Source organism: Schistocerca piceifrons, chromosome X (genome assembly GCF_021461385.2).
Source record: "Schistocerca piceifrons isolate TAMUIC-IGC-003096 chromosome X, iqSchPice1.1, whole genome shotgun sequence".
Lineage (NCBI taxonomy): Eukaryota > Metazoa > Arthropoda > Insecta > Orthoptera > Acrididae > Schistocerca > Schistocerca piceifrons.
In genome coordinates, this window is record NC_060149.1 from 252,729,970 (window position 1) to 252,748,099 (window position 18,130).

The following is an 18,130-nucleotide window of genomic DNA, read 5'->3' on the forward strand; positions in this document are numbered from 1 at the left end:
TTATTGAGTCTTTGTGGTTTACTTTGGAGGGAAGGGTGCTTGATAGCTATCCATCTCCATCATCATTACCTGAACTTGCCACCATTTTGCAGAAGGATTGGTACAAGATTCCATTGAAAACCATAAATTACCTGGATTTATCCATTCTGAGATGACTGGAAGCTGTTTTAAATACCAATGGGTTTCCTACACTTATTAGGCATTGTAATTTGTTGTGGTTTTGGTGTTCCCACATTTTTGTCCATCCCATTTATGTGTCCGTATCCACTATTCTGGAGCTTCTATTGTAGAATGTTAATAAAAATGTATTACTAAAAGTACAAAAGTAAGCAATCTCCTCATAAAATGAGTGTGTTAAGTGTGATGCCCCACCTAGTGACATCCAAAAGAAACAGGATATGTTGTGATAGTAGGTTGTATCCTCTTCCTTGCTCTGTCACTGGCATCGTTAACGCTAACACAACACTACAACCTACATGTATTTCTTACACAAAACTATTACATTGAATAGATAGCACACACACTTCATGAAGGAATGCTCCAAGGTGATGCAAATAAAATAAAATACCACTGCAATTTAGATGGTTAAACCACTTTGGGACATCCAGGTCACAGTTATTTATTAAAGTGCAATGGTAATTTGTGTATATACACTTCAAAACTACCCTGATTACTGACACAGAAAGGTTCAGCATGTATTTAATTTCTGATTAAAGATTATAATGTAAATGGGTAAACTGAGGAAATTGTATATTTAGTGTGAAAAACTGTTGACACAGGCAAATGTCTACAACAAGAATGTAACAGTTGACATTCACTGTGGTATTATGAAACAATAAACAGATTCTGGTTGTGATATCTGACAACTGTTCTATATTCTCAGTGAGCTGTAAATTGCCCCAAAGGACTGTGAAATAATATTTAACAGTGTAATACAAGCAAAGCACTGTTACAATGAGGTGAATGATTAGTCTGCATGGGGGAAGACTGTCACAACATGGTAGTGCTTACTAAACCTGTGACATACTGACTGACATATTGACTGACATAAAGGCTGATGCATTAAGCGTCTGACAATAAGTAGAAAAATAAAATGATGAATCTCTTATGCTTATGGCCATGTCAGCTGATGTGGCTACATCATGAGTGTTTGCATAACAAGGTAGAACTTCTCAATATTTGACAGTGTTTGCTCTATGTTTCAGCTGTAGCTGCCCCATAGAACACTGCATCCAAGCATTCCTGTTACAGAATTTATTTCCCACCTTAACTGCTCTTACTGTTTGTTAAACATTATCACAAATGGTAGTGTATTACAAAATTTTGCTGCCATTTCCATATTTATGGCAACTTGCTCTAGGTAAACACTTGAAATTGGCTTTTCAAGCTGAAACTAGTGACGTAACTAAGAGCAGCTTTTAAAAAATATTACAGCCTTCATTCACCAAATTTCTCTCACCCAGTACTGTTACTGCTTTGGGCTACAAATGGAATTATGAAAGCAGACAACTGCCTTATATTTCTTAAAAGTTCTTCACCAATCTGGGAGACATTGATAATATTTGTGTATTAAAAGATGCTATAGTAAATATTATGTTTCAACTGTTTCCAGAAATTTCATACTGAACAAATATCAGAAATGACAGTGAGGAGCTGTCTCAACAGATTTGACTCCCAATTACTCCCAGCAACAAATTCAACTTCAGTTAAATTTTAGAGGCTAAAGTCATAGCCTTTCTTCAGTGTGTTCTTTAAGAGGTATTCTAATAAGAAACCATATAGCCATGTGCTGTCCATAATCTCCAATCTTCCTACATTAATAGCTCAATCTCAAATCATTACCAACGGCAAGATTGACCATAAGGTCAGATTTTACACTTTTTAGCACAACATGATTAAGTTCCACTGCTGTTGCACAGTATGTGTCTTGTGGCTTCCCCTTCCTTACATGTACCAGGTTCACTGAAATTTGCAGGTCAAAACTTTCACTCTTAACATATCTTTCAAGTCTGTAATCCTCGTTGTATCGGTTTCTGCTATACCCTGTTCTCCATGTACCACTACCCCTATTTCTATCCCATATCTTGACCCACCCTCCTCCCTCCACCCAAAAAGTCGCTTACTTTCCTGCTGGTTCAATATTTCAACGAAATTATCTACAGTGATTTATTGTCTTTACTCGTACCACGTACCATTTTTGTATTTTTACTGATAATTTGCCAGATAAAATGGACATTCTTCAGAGACAAAATGCTTCAGTGTCAACTGCATGTTTTGTAATGGACATAAAAAGAATCACTAATTATATTAATATAAGAAATAGTCTTCAGAGCAAAATCTCTAGTTAGGGTCAGGTTTCATTTCCAAACAGCATAGCCCACAATAAATGTAAATATCTGAACCTGTTAAATATAGTTCAACAAATGACAGGCTCTGATAATACTAACACAAAGTGTAAGAGGGGCTTTATAGAAACCACTTCTTGGCTAAGTAAATCATTTACCTGACATCAAGCACAAGTACACTTATCACTACTCACACATTTGTATTTAATTGAGTACAATACTTATGCTGGTGCTTTTAGCAAGAAGGTCTTACAGAAACTTCTTATTTCCACAATTCCAAATACAACATAGTTCATACTTTATACCCATTATTGTAATATGTTTCATTTCTTCCATCACTATGCTTGAATTTTCTCTCAAAAGAAATAAAAAATATCAAAGTTGTAGCAATACATAAAATATCCTTAGGGTGCAGGTTTGGTGCAAGTTTTACTGCATGATTGATTTCAAGATTTCATGTCTCATCTTTATATATACCTGTGCACATGGTAAAAAAAGAATTAAGATTACGTAAATTAGTTCATATACAACACAACATACATTTCTTGTAAAGTATATGCTGTAAGCTAATCAGTTAACCATTCTTAAGGTTGGGTTGGAGGTCTGTGCTGAATCCCAATACATAGAAATTATACTTAGTCATAGCAAATACCAGTACTAGTTCAATAATATTTTCTATCTTCAAATGTATATCTGAAGATGAGATGTGAAGTCTTCAGATTGATCATGCAGTAAAACTCGTAATGCCATTACTGCACTATGAGGCTATTTCATTTATTGTTATCACTGTATCTGGCTGCATTCCCACCGTCCACTATGTAGGTTAATGAAGATGTGTGTATCAAAATTTTTACTTCAAAGAATGTTATAAAGATTCTCTCTCTCTCTCTCTCTCTCTCTCTCTCTCTCTCTCTCTCTCTCTCTCTGCTTTGGACAATTTCCTTAACACTGATAAGTAAATTCCACTCATTACAAAATAAGAAATAAAAAAAAATCATGATTTACAGTGCTCATTTAATGAAATGCTTTTACATTTTGTTTCCTTTGCTAAATCACAAATTACTAAATCATAATTGCCTGCTTCCCTAGTTACTGTATTACTGAGATTCCTGTGAAGGTCCTTGTATGCTGCAGTCTTTGCTAATGTTGTCACAACTGTAATGGGAATCACTGTACGTAATGTTTGATTGTAAATCATTTAAGCTTTGTAGTTTGCGCTTCTTACTGTTAATATAAAAAACTATCTCACCTCACCTCTAAATAGGCATAGAATAGTTCACAAACCATACACAGGCAGGCCAGTGTACCAGGTCATTGTTCATTACACTGACACTCGAAATTTATCTGTGTCTGGTTATTACCTTATTGTATAAGCGGATGATAAGGGTTAGAAGGTATTTACAGAACCCTCCAGTTACCTAAGATATATGTGGCTTTATTTAAATTCCTCTGTTATTCATGCTGTTCGGAATGATAAGCTGGGTGTTAGTGATAGATTATTTAGCTCACATACGTGTGAAAACTATTCCTCAGGCATAAGTCATATCATTATCAAGAGTGGTGTTAAGTGGTCCATGTTTAGTCATCTCAGTTATAATTGATATGACCTTTATAATCCTAAACCAAGTGCTAATAAATAAAAAAACAATAAATCAAAAAATGCAGAGTATTACTATGTAGCAAATCCACGATCCCTTGCATAAAGTGTTTCACTGAATGTTGTTTACTAGATGAGCATAATCGCAGAAGGAAAAGTAATTTCAAATGCCAAGTGCAAACACTGAAGGCATTGGTTTACATTCAGATCCATAATGAATCCATAAATAATCATGACAAAAATATTTCCATTTCAACTCCACAATTGGCAGTAAGTGTTAAAATTGATTGAAAATGTGGCAGTGGACCATAATGCAATCATTCTCATTATTTGCAGCACGACTGTCACTCATCCCATCCTAGCAATCCCAAAGTGACAAAATAATAATGAAATTCAAAGTTATAGCTACTCTATGGAAAGATAAATGAAATGATCACTTCATTATGTATTTCTGTGTGTTCCACGAGCAGTAGGGTAGTGAATATTCAAACCAACATCTCAAGAGCTTAAAATTATGCCCAGTAGTTTCACTGGTAGGCTAAATATCCTTAATGTCAATTTATTTAACAGTATCTGGATCAAACAAGTCTACAACCAATAACTAATACTACAACAGTTACAGTAAAACATTTCACAAATCAGCACATCTATTTCATATTTTATATTACTTCCTTATATCATAAGAAGTGAAACACTGCTTTACAGAGAGCAACTTCATTTCCTTTCTTTTTCCATACAATGTTGCTCCAATTTTGCCCTTCTGCAGTGTTTTATTAACCCTATTTGTGCATTATCTCTAGAATAGGTAAATGTTTACCAACAGTACCCATAGAGACTAGGACTTTTGGTGGCCTGTCAACTTTTTTTTTTTCATTACTTTGTGTGTCTCCATTTCTGTATGATTTTTTGTTATGTTCCAGTGAGATCCCAATTTTAATTTCATTAGTAACAAAAGATCATGGAGATTTACTCAGATTTTATATCTTCAGTTGATTTCTCTATAAAGTGCTCTGTTGCAGAAGTGGCTGATTACTTGATTTGCAAGTTGACTTCTAAAATTAATATGGGTAACAGGCTATGCTGAACTGGTTGTGAAAGCAAAATGTTGCTGTAGACAACTGAGTCATTCAAAAAGCAATAAAATACCTTCATCTACCAGCATTTCGACTTCCAAGCTATTGTATACCAATCCTCTAACTATAAAAACCAATCAAATGTGAAAAATAACACACCCCCTTCATACAGCTTTTCTCAGTTTCTACAAGAGTTCGGAAAATAGTATGCATCTGCACTGAAGTTATCATTGCTGTCGAGGTGCATATAAATTATTGTATGTGTGGTCTCTGTTCTATCAGACATGTCCAACAGAACAGATGCCACACATATAACAATAAAATCAATACGCGAGTTGTTTGTAAGCATATTTATGGCTATACTTCATAGTGTAGGAAACATGAGTATCAACTTAACTTTTTTGTTGTTTGTATCAGGAATATCAGAAGAATGAATCCACAGCTAATAAATGCTAATTGAATACAAAACCATCTCCAAGGAGGAGAGCTCCAAAGTTCATCAGTAAATATTTACAGTGTTACTCACGTGTTTGCTGATGTGAGTTTTGCTTGCTCATAGTTACTCACACTAATCAATTTATAAAATTAGTTATTTGAATAAAAATATTTTTAGTGAAGAATATTATAAATTTATTTTTTAATTTCTAGGTTTCCAATGGATTATTTTATAGTATGAGCCACCTTATTAAAAATGGTGTTACTTTCATGAGACCTGTACAATCTTAGTAAAAACAATGACTACCTATGTTGTATGTGACATATCCTATACTGGTACTATTATGCCAATAATTATAAGTAAATAAATGAAATCTTGTTTAAGATAAACACCATTAATTCTCATGATAAACATAGTCATTTTGCTGCATTATGATACAAATAAAATGAAAAGAAATTAAATATGTTTCATTTGGTTAAGGAGTTTTAAGTATGAAACTAAACTTCACTGTAAGACAAGTGTCACACTTCAATTCATAAAAATTTGTATACTGAAAATACATGGCAAAGGAAGTCTACACATCCACAATAGCTAGATAAACTGCCTTACACTAATCATGTAAATTTTGTACTAAAATATATTCTTCACTATTGGCCAATTTCAACCATAAATAAAATATTTTATTCAGACAGCAGAAAGTCTCAGTGGAACCATTATGTCTTATTTTAAAATATATATAGCATACTTTGTAGATCAATGGACGGCATGCAGAAGGAATTAGCAGTATCTAAATGAGTCACAGCAGTCACCACAGAGCACAAGAATAAGTAACAGCATCCGTAGTCAAATGTAATTGTTTTTCCTCATAATTTTCTGACTTTCTCTGTAACTATGCATTTCATGAAATGAATACAGCTGGAGTACTGATTTTTTTTCATTTCGTTAAACTATTGTTGGCTTGGACTCATTTCACAAAGCTGTGCTCTTTATAACTGAATGATTTATTGTATGATTTATTATATTAAACTACCAGAGAAAATATAATTATACTCCCATACTTTACAGTTCAGTTTTTTACATGCTGCATTGAAGCACAGTAATTACTACAATTAAGTACCTAAATTACACAATTATTTTTTGTAAGTACCTGTCATCATCTGTAATTGCAGGGGTGGAAGAAGACCCCTGGTTAGGACAATACTCTATATCAACATCAAGGTACCGAATACCACGAATTAATTCCCCCCAGACATCAGAATCTTGTGTGAGAAGAAAATGGCTGACTGTTTGCCTTGGCAAGGGTATACTCCCTCTGTTAAAGTGATTTGAATTGTATGTACCAGGAAAGAACAAACCAATAAGAGGCATGTTCTCCAGCTCAGCTCTGTTGAAAAGAAAAGAAAAGAAAAAATGTATTCAAATTCAGTAATTAATTTATTCTGCAAGTTACAATAAATAAATATAGAAAACTATTGATACAATACTATATATATATAAACAAAGATGATGTGACTTACCAAACGAAAGCGCTGGCACGTCGATAGACACACAAACATACACACAAAATTCAAGCTTTTGCAACAAACTGTTGCCTCATCAGGAAAGAGGGAAGGAGAGGGAAAGACGAAAGGATGTGGGGTTTAAGGGAGAGGGTAAGGAGTCATTTCAATCACGGAAGCGGAAAGTCTTACCTTAAGGGGAAAAAAGGACGGGTATACACTCGTACACACACACATATATGTGTGGATGGATATGTGTGGATGGATATGTGTGTGTGTACGAGTGTATACCCGTCCTTTTTTCCCCCTAAGGTAAGTCTTTCCACTCCCGGGATTGGAATGACTCCTTACCCTCTCCCTTAAAACCCACATCCTTTCGTCTTTCCCTCTCCTTCCCTCTTTCCTGATGAGGCAACAGTTTGTTGCAAAAGCTTGAATTTTGTGTGTATGTTTGTGTTTGTTTGTTAGTGTGTGTATCGACGTGCCAGCACTTTCGTTTGGTAAGTCACACCATATTTGTTTTTAGATATATTTTTCCCACGTGGAAAAAAATATATATATATATATATATATATATATATATATATATATATATAAAAACTGTTCATTCTATTATAACATTGTAAATTTGCAAGATGCTAGTCATTACACCACAGCAAAAACAAATATGAGTCCTGACCCCTCACTTGACAAGATTTTGCAGTGCTAATATAAAAATTCCAAACTGCCTGGTCCTCAGGGAAAAGGATCAGTGAAGGGTAAATCTCATTTGGTAGGAACAGAGAATTAATCTCTGCGACGTCATAGAGTGGTTGTTTCTCACAAAGTAGACCTAAAGCAAGGCACTAAAAAAAAAAAAAGGCCTACAAATGAAATGCTTTACAACGATAAAAAATTATTTTCATGAGTACTAAAAATAATACAAATTCAGAAGAAAATGGCATTAAAGTTTGTACATATCCAGAAAAAGAACTTCTAAAACAGTGCCAATACTAATTTTGCATGTTAATAACCATAAACAAGAAATAAAATTTCTGTGTGTGCATTTTCATTCCACGCCTTGGATTTTTTTAACATGGTGAGATAAAATCATAAGAAGTGTTTCATGTTAAATGTAATTTAATCATTTACAAATTAGTTTGTGATGTGAATGTAAAATGACTCGTTCCACATCATTACAATTTATCATGCAAAATGATGCATGGATCACTAAAGTAACTAACTAATCACTCTCTTTAATACAGTGGCTACACCAGTGACATCAGTCTTCCATAGTACCTTCCATCAATGTATGTGCAATGATGCCTGACATGTCAGTGTTGGATGACAACTTGATGATATTTGGTGGTTACAATACATACTCAGCTGGTGATGTCTATATTATCACTGTTTTCTGTATTGCCTTTGAATGATGCTTGCACATGATCTGTAGATATTTGGACTGCCGCTGGCCTCTGTATGCCCGATAGACCATCCACATAATCACCTTGTGTTGTTTTTTCATTTCATTTTTGATGCACCTGTAGGCCTAGCATTCACTAAATGCAGGACTTATTAGGCTTTTTCGATTTCACTCAATGTGAGTTTTCCTCTGTCTTGGGTTTTATATAATTCTGTGCAAATTTAAGAGTCATATGAGATCACATCTTTGATTATTTTGCAGTTTTCAGCTTAGTACAGATCTTCACTTACATTCTGTTCAATATTTTTATTGTCTCACTTTGGGTCCTAGTATTTCTCCACACATTCTTTGCAATGACACTTGAGTCAATGTCCTAGCATAACATGTTTCCACACTACACCAGTTTATAACTTTACACAAGTCTAATTCATAACAATCATGTGTGTGTGTCTACACTAGTGTGATGACGTCACAGGCAAAACAAATACTGTGTGCCAAACGCATACAGACATGATCTATCTATTGTGGGCTCAACAATTGTTTATGTACTATTGGCAGGAGGAGGGGGGGGGGGGTGGGGGAGGGAAAGATTAGTGTTTAACACCCTACGACAATGTGGTCATTAGAGACAGAGCACAAGCTTGGATTAAGGGAAGGATGGAGAAGGAAAGCAGCTGTGCCCTTTCATACTCTATAAAAAAGAATATATGTTGCTGAAAGAAAAGACATGACTACACTATATTTTTTTCCTTTCCTGAGAGCTTGTGTTGGGATGGGAGGGGGGGGGGGTTACAGGGAGGGGGGGGGGGGGGAGAGCACCTTTAGCCTCACATATATTCTGCATTCATGACCTCATACTGACTTAAATATTAATTTCCAGTCACTGGATCCTTATTACAAAATACTCAGTTTAGGATCCTCTACCATATATTTAATTTTTACCCTCATTTTTGATGCCTAATCCATCCACATAATAGTCCAATATTTCAGTTCTTTCCCTGAATCGTCCCAGACATTCCACTGCATGACTCCTCCATTTTTCTTAAATATTACTGAGTTCTTCAGTAACTTCACACACTATTAGGTGTGGAAGCACAGTCAAAGGAATAAAATACCACACACTGAGTAAGAGCTCAATACTGTAAATGTTAATGAAAGGAGACTATACAATTGTTTCTGCATAGCTTTGTAGAACATCAGAAATTCCTTCATCATATATTCCAGCTACTGCATATTTATTTTAAAAAATTGCCATTATTAATGATGGTGAAAATCCTCTGCCATTTAAAAACAGAATTTACATTCTGATATATGAGTACTATGTAATTGTAAGGTCTCATTCTGTTGCTCATTACACACCTTAAATCTAAAGTCAATTACTTTTACTCCACATTTAACTTGTATGTTACTGGAAAATACCGGTATGTTTGTAAATGATAGCTAACATATACACAACAATTGGTGTGAATTATGCAGCTGAATTCACTGCACTTCGTATGACTGACAGTACTCAACAAAAAATTAATTTCTTGGTGTATGCATACAATGGTATTGTTGCATTTGGCAGTATTTGACAAAAAATGCAAATTTACATACAATATTCAATATACTATCTGGCTAAATCATGAAAGTTATGACAATTATATTAAAATGCATTGTGTTCTTGTTTGCCATCATACAGAAAGATGCAATCAGCACCTTACCTATGATCCCACATCCAAGTAGGGTGGATTTTAAGACAGACAGCCTGATGCAATTCATTGTATTTGTAGGCAGCAATCCAATAGGACAGACAAGCATCTCCAGGCACGGGATTTTCTCCAGACCCTTTACTCCATCCATTGGGGTACTGTTGTTCAGCAAAGCTGATATTAGTACTGTAGTATCCATCAGGGTAATCATGAGGACTGATGCGAATGAGAGGCTCTGTGTCTGTAATCCAAATATCCGTGTGAGAGATAAAACACATCAGTTCTGTGGTGTTTTTTGCACATGGAATCAAACTGGAGTTTCGTTAAAAAAAACCTGTGTTTATAAAGTCGGTAACTTGCAAAAATAGTGAAGTGCCTAAGCATACTCGACTCATGAAACTCTTAAATTACCATTTCCACCCACAAGGCAAAATTTCAAATCTGTTTATAGAACTACTTAAAAAAATAGAAAGAAACCTATGTGTAGCTTTCAGAAATTTTATATTCCTTCCTCAGGAAGGAAAGAGGAATTGGTTGAGGAAGGTTGTAAGGAGATTTAGAGGGACTTGCCTGTTATGAAGACAAAAGGAAACATCTTAGTTTTTCTACTTTTAACTGTTTCTATTGGCAGTATATGGGATTTTGCCTACAGACCTGCAATTCTGTCTTCTTGTAATTTAACAAACCGAAGCATACATGAGATGAAAGAACAGCATGTATAATTAATAGATCTCCATAATAAGTGTATTTGCCCAAATAAAGCAAACTGTTATTATGTTTCTAACATAAAATTATATATTCTTATAGAAAATATTTTGGTTTTTTAGTTTAGAAGTCCATATTATGAACTAACTAACTAATATACAAACTGTTGAGTCTGTTGGTCCAGCAGTAAAGTGCATGCCTGGTAACCAAAACGTTCTGGGACATATCTTTAATTCTCTTATCTATCAATGTAATTGCTGCATTGCCTAATGAATGATATAAAATACAATTGGTATAATTTGTGAATTATATGTACCACTCACAAACAAATCATATGTGTACTTAAAGATAAAGGCCAGTAGCAAACATCATGTTCATTCAAGAATATCAACAGCTGAAACATGCATTCATGATGTACACAACTCCCAAGATTCAACAACTGATGTGGTTCAATAAATTATCACAGCACTGCATCTTTTTCTATAAGAATCTGAAAAGTTGCTTCACATCCTTCTATGGATGAGTTCAACAAATTTTTAATGCTTTCAATGAATTTCTGTATCATTATAGTGAGAAGCATTTTCCCATATTTTCCATACATTACAGATTTGCAGTGCTTTACATTAAAAGAATAGGAAATGAAACAGCATTGTGAGAATTTCTTGAACCACTTCAGAAGTCCAGTCTTGGGCAGTCTGAATAGTATGGATGCATTTCTTTTAGTTGCTGATATTTATTATTACTGACTATGAAGAGGTAAGTTATGAACTTTAATAAAAAATATATTATATTATTAATTTTGAGGAATATCTGGATAAAAAAATGGTATATATTATTTATAAAATTGCGTTTTTAAACATTAAAAATTTGTTAAATTCATCCTGTAATATTTTATAGGAAGATGGGCAAGAAAATCAGCTGTGCCTTTTCATAGGTATCATCCCAGTATGTGCCTTGATTGATATAGAGAAATCATGGAAAACATAAATATGAATGAGCAGATGATACTTTAAGTGCCAAAAAACAAGGGTAATCAAGCAATTATGAGGATGGTGAGGTTGTAGGTTTTATACCTAGGTTGGTACAGCAGTGTTATTTATAACTGTTTATGCATTAGTGGTTTACAAATTATGACAGTAGGGAGATTCACATTGTCCAACAATAAAGACAATAGCTCCAGCATTTGGCTACTCATGAAGAGAATTCATCTACCATGTATATAAAGGGTGAAAGCGTATTAGAAAAGTTGACTTTGTCCTAAATTGGAAACAAAGCAGTACCTCAGATTGGGTAGAAAGAAAAAGAAGTTCCCTGAGGCCCTTAAGGACAAGGAAAACCTACATTTAGATATCCAGATGGGTATTGATTGATTGACTTTTTAATTGGTTCAGTTTCAACATACACCACAAATTGTACAAATGGTACTGGACACTTGAAAATGAAGTTCCAGTTAAATTTAGTATCGGAAAAAAGTGAAAGTAAGGTACGTAGGTAAATATACAGTACTTGTAACCTAAGTTTGTTTATAACTGTTTAACGATGTGGCAAAATGAGAATAGAGAAATATATATCATCACCCTAATAAGGACACACAATTAGGCACATATTCCTAAAGTCTAAGTTTACCAGAATTGTTTAACTAAAATTTATTTTTACATATTCAGAAATTCTTTTACAGAATGGAAACAGTAATTTGTTAGGATCACCTTTAGTTTACTTTTAAACATTGGTTATATATTGCATCTAGTATCTTATTATGAAGTATGATACTAATATTAATTATGCTCTTCTGGTAGGATGCTGTTCTGGAATATGTTTGATGGACATTTTATTGCCCCCTGGTACAGTAGTTATGTAGATTTTTGTCCTACATAATTTGTCTGGTTTGACAAACCAGTTGCTATTGAATAAGATAGTTCCACAGATGAATAAGCATTGACCTTCCAGAACACCAAGCTCAGTAAAGTGAAAGTTACAGGATTCCATTTCTTTAAGGCCGCAAATTATTCTTAGAGCTCTTTTTTGTATTCTGAAAACATGTATGCTACGAGTTGAGTGTCCCCAGAAAATGGTCCTACAGCACAGCAGCCAGTGGAACTATGCATATTATACCTTCAGTACTGTTGTTTTGCCTGCTGTATAATTTAATAATACTCTTAGACCATAGCACATGAATGACAGTTTTTGACTAATTATTTACATGTGTGTCCCATTTCAAGTGTTGCTGAGCACACAGACCCAAAAATATTGTCACACTTACATTTTCTAGAGGATCATTTTTTAATCTTGTTTGAACAGACATTTGTGTAGAAAGGGGAGATAAGTGAATGTTGACACAAACTTTTTTTTTTTGTATTTACAATGAATTTTTTATGGAAATTCTGAATGTATTTTCATAAAACTTTCTGAGCTGGATCCAATGAGCAATATATTGGAGTCATCAGCAAATAGGATAGTTATTTGGCGACTCTTATGTTCAACAAGGTGTCCACATAAATCAACCTGTCCTAGTACTGAGCCCTGAGGTACATTATGTTTTATTTTTAATTTGCTGGAAAGGAAAGAGCTTTTTTTCCAGCATACTTGTCCTCCTGAATATGAGTATGATGCCTTAACTGCTGTTCCAATATGCTTGACACCATAAACCAAATATGCATGTCATCCACAGGGTGCCTAAAAGCAACATTGATAAACAGTCTGCATTTGCAAGCATACTTCCATGTCTCATCTGTCATAAAATTAATGAAACTATGGAACAATTAAGGATTCCCACTTGACTAGCTCACTCTTATCATGAAAATAATCTTTTTTTGTCCTCAAATGAGGTCTATGAATGGTTTCCTGCACTCTATCATACCACCAAACACAGATTAATAAAAAATGAAACTATGGAGCCATAAGTTTGCCAACCATTCAGGAAATCCTGATCTTGTTATGAAAAAATATGGGGTGTATTTGGCTACAAATGGGCTTCAATTAAAGTAAATGTTACCTGAATAATATGGGGATACTGGAATGGGAGAGACCAACAGTTTATGTAGCAAAACTGTGACAACAATGCACTTGATGAAATGCCCTCTATCTCCATCTAGCTGTATAAGGCTTGAGTCAGTATAGACTAATATCAGTGGCATTAATATGGCAAAAATTTGTGATGCATCTTTATAACTGTTACAACCCTCACTTATTTGTTGAACACAGGGAACGTCTGTAAAAAAACAATTAAAATGGTCTATTAGTTCATGAACTGAACAGTAATAGTTCTTGGTGGAATATCTGTCCAAGCCACAATAGAAATTAATATGAAATAGTTGTTGATAATTCAAGTCCAAGCACCTTTTAGCTAATAAACAAAGGTTTATTAATCATAATTCCATTAAACCTAGCAGTGGTGGAAACTACAAGTTAATATTTCATACCACCTTGCACACAGTAAACAGTCACGCAGTTAAGAGTTCACAGGTAGAGGTGAGTCCAATAACAGGAACATATGAAAAGACCACTGCTAGGTGACCTTATATTTGTCAGCTACAGAAGTTCACATGACCAGCCTGCAATATCAGTTGCATTCCTGCTGCAGGCATCCTTGCCGGATGAAAGTGATGTTACACATATTGATATGTTAGTATCTTCCATTAATAAATTTCATGGTGTTACTAAAGTAACTATTACCTAAATGCACCCCTTTCCTTTGTGATTTTATACTGAAATATTTAGCACCTTTTTCTTTGTTTTTACATTTTAAATTGATGCATTCTTTAAAATTTATACTTTTGCTTTAAATTTCACTTCCTTTTGCCAATTAGTCTTATGTTTTTTTGTGTGCATGAAATTACTGTGTTGTACCACCACAAATAATAAAAAATATATTATCAGTCACTTTAAAGTGATAGGAAAATTCATTGGTTATAGGATTCATACATTAAAGCATGCATCCTTGAGACACCCACTCATAGAAGAAGAAGAAGAAGAAGAAGAAGGGTTCCTTTCCTATACCAGCATCTGGTATCTGACTTTAGATCATGAAAGTTTATGTAGAACCAACAAAAACATGTACTATTAGCGTCAGAAACAAGTAAACACTATTACTAGAATTTTTATTGAATATATCAACTAATCTTTTTGGCTAAGGACACTAATTCATGATTTTATCTACATAGAGGCAGTTGGTTCAAACCCATTATTGTTTGCCAGTGACCTGAGTCACAGTAGAAACCTCTGTGACATTTTATGAACTGTGGGCTAGGGACACTGTGCAGTCAAGTCAGGTTACAGTTCTCTGACAATGTTCTAGATGTGAAGTCTATAGTGTGTAAATTTGGATACATGTCACATAATGTGGATTAATGCCATTGTTAAGCCTCTCCTTATGAAAGGCAATAAGAGAGATGTCAGCAGTGAAGCAGGTCAGTAATTATTGATATCATTCTCCAAAATTTTTGAGAAGGTGGTGTCTTCTGCAATAGTATCTCACCTTAGCAACAGTAGTATCCTTAGAAAATCACAGTTTGGGTTTCAGAAGGGTTGGTCTTCTAAGAACGCCATTTACATGTTCAATAACCAGATTTTGCAAGCACTAAATAATAAAATAGCGCCAGTTGGTATTTTCTGCGACCTCTGTAAGGCATTTGGCTGTGTGAATCACAGTATTCTCCTAGATAAATTTACATTTTATGGGATTGATGGTATAGCCAACCAATGGATAACATCATATATAACCAAAAGAATGCAGAAATTTGTGCTTTTCAGTTCAAGCAAAATAGTCCAGGGACATAATTCTGACTGGGGAGAAATCACATATGGGATTCCCCAAGGTTCAGTCTTGGGTTCACTACTGTTCCTCATATATGTAAACAATCTTCCATCTAGTATATGACAAGCAGAATTACTTCTTTTTGCAGGTGACACTAGTATTGTAAACAATTTGTGCATACATACAGAAACAGAAGAAATGGTAAATAAAATTGTTAAAAGTATCATCAACTGGTTATCTGTGAATGGTCCCACCCACAATTTCTAAAAAAAACTAACGTATTCATTTCTGCACACTAGAGGTACAACACCAATGATAAGCATAACATATGGCGAGGAAGTAAAAAAAATGGGTGGAAACTTCAAAATTCTTAGGGTCATGTTGATGAGAATTTAAATTGGAAAAAAAACCACACACGCACACATTTTGAAACCTCTACAACTCAGTTCTGCCACATTTGTGCTTAGAGTCATTGAAAATCTTGGGGAAGGGACAAAACAATAAGTTGACACATTTTGCGTATTGTCATTGAATGTGATATGGAATACTGTTCTGGGGAAATTCATCTTAAAGAAAGTAAGTATTCATTGTGAAAAAACATACTGTGAGAACAATATATGGTGCTCACCCACAATCATCTTGAAGACATCTGTTTAAGGATCCATGGAACATGTTACTAACAAACTAACTAATGAGGTGTGTGTAAAACTTACAGTTCGCCTATATGCATTTTACTTGCTGTACTCACAAGTAAAAGTGGAAACTGCATAACAGAACACCCTCTGTCTCTCATTCCAAGAGGAACAATATTCTGGAAATGCCAGTGTTAGCAAACTGTTTGTATGTCTCTATCCTGAAAGTATACCATGAGTGGGTTCATTGCACCTGAGCTGAGTTGCCTGTGTCATTAGCACAAATGTCAATGCCAAACAACATACTGCAGTGCTGTAGTTCTTAGTTCAAATAAATGAATGGGTTTCAGAGACTGTCTACACAACATTTCAGCAAATCCTTCTATTAATATGACTAGAAATCAGGTAAATGGCATCTACAGCCAAACTGAGAATGGTGTAACAACAAAAAGAAGTGTGTTATTTATTGTTAATATTCTGATATAGTAAGAAAATTATTTTTTCAAATATTAAAAAGAGTCACAATTTTTGACAGTTATATAAGCTGCTCTTTTTATTTCCTTCAATACTGATATTCTAAACAGCATTTTAAAGTTTGTCAAAATGTGTAAACATTTTCCTTTTTAAAAACTGAATTAAGTAAAATAAAAAAAATTGCAAAAGTAAGGGCCATCATCGACACTAAAATTGCTAGAGATGGAGCATTGGCTCAATAGGTCTAAGATGGAAATATAACTGACCATGTTCTGTTCAATAAGGTATTCAACATACCAGTATTCACCTGAAATTATGTAGCGAAACCACTGAAACATAAATTTGGATAATTGGACAGGGATTTAAATCCCACACCTTCTAAATATCAGTCCAGTGTTGTAACCACTGTACCAACTCACACAGTCAAATAGCTGAAATATGAACATGTTCACTGTCCATAGATATATAAACTATTATTGCTTCCCTCATTTTTCACTGCTTTATAGCTCCTTCAGGAAAACCATTCTTACCATGACTGGCAAACTTTTGGAATGTGTTATATTTACTATAAAATTATGAAAACAAAGACAAAAATACAGCTTCTGATTTTTAACTCCACTGGTAGCTGCAGTTCATACACAATTAAAATTTCAAGCTTGTAGCAGAATTGTAAATTGCTTGCATTTTTAGGACACATTGAAACATTCAAGCATCACAAGAACTTTTCTGTTTTATTTTCATTTGTGTGTAGGAAATGAGTAGTGTTAAGTATCAAAGTAAGCAAGAACTATGACAACCACTTTCTTGTCAGCACATTTAGTGAAGAATGGAGAATGTCCTTGTTCACACTTAATTAACTTAAAGAGTACCTGGAAAGGTTACAATGAGGAAATACTAATAACTGAAAATGCTAGTAAATCAAGTATCAAAGCCAATGTTGCTGGAGGCCATACCTTGTGTTACTTCTTGCAGTGAAGATACATTGTAAAGGCAAATCCAGTCTGCATCCAGACTAGGCTGCCAGTTCAGTTCCAGATCATACTGAAGTGTGTTGGATTCATGCCCCTCTGCAGGACACACTGTGAGTGACACATCTGGGAAACCATTTCCAGCTGAAAACAGAAACTTTTTTTTCACATTCACCAAACTTCATATACTGGAATTTAATTTGTTCCATGTGGAAGTTTATCATTAGTGTTAGGAATAGCTCCTCAGTTGGCAGAAAGGCTTTTAATATGCATTCAACTAGCAGTAGTCTAGGGCAAATGAGGATACATATTCAGTTCTAAACACATAACTACCAGTCTCAGGTGTCTGGTGTCATTCTATATATCCACTTTGTTTGTGTGCTTCCAAAAGGCAATTGAAGTGGAATGTTACACTGGGAGTTTAAAAGATGAGGGAAGAACACAAATAGATAGTACGTTGGTGAGTGTCACAAACAGTACTCTGCTTCATGCTATAGAGAGGCAGAGCTGGGAAACAATTTTAAATAGAAGAGACAATAAGCTATTCAGTAAACA

General features: G+C 34.4%; 1 protein-coding gene across 1 annotated transcript in view; it reads right to left on the bottom strand.

Moving 5' to 3' along the window:
- LOC124721319 (PI-PLC X domain-containing protein 1-like) overlaps positions 1 to 18,130 on the bottom strand; it is a 71,973-nt gene that overhangs the window by 29,738 nt on the left and 24,105 nt on the right. The window contains exons 2-4 of the mRNA XM_047246229.1: positions 17,561 to 17,719; positions 10,056 to 10,284; positions 6,599 to 6,835 (exon numbers count right to left, since the gene is read on the bottom strand). Of these exons, the coding sequence (XP_047102185.1) occupies positions 6,599 to 6,835; positions 10,056 to 10,284; positions 17,561 to 17,719 (625 nt within the window). The remainder of the gene's footprint in view (positions 1 to 6,598; positions 6,836 to 10,055; positions 10,285 to 17,560; positions 17,720 to 18,130) is intronic.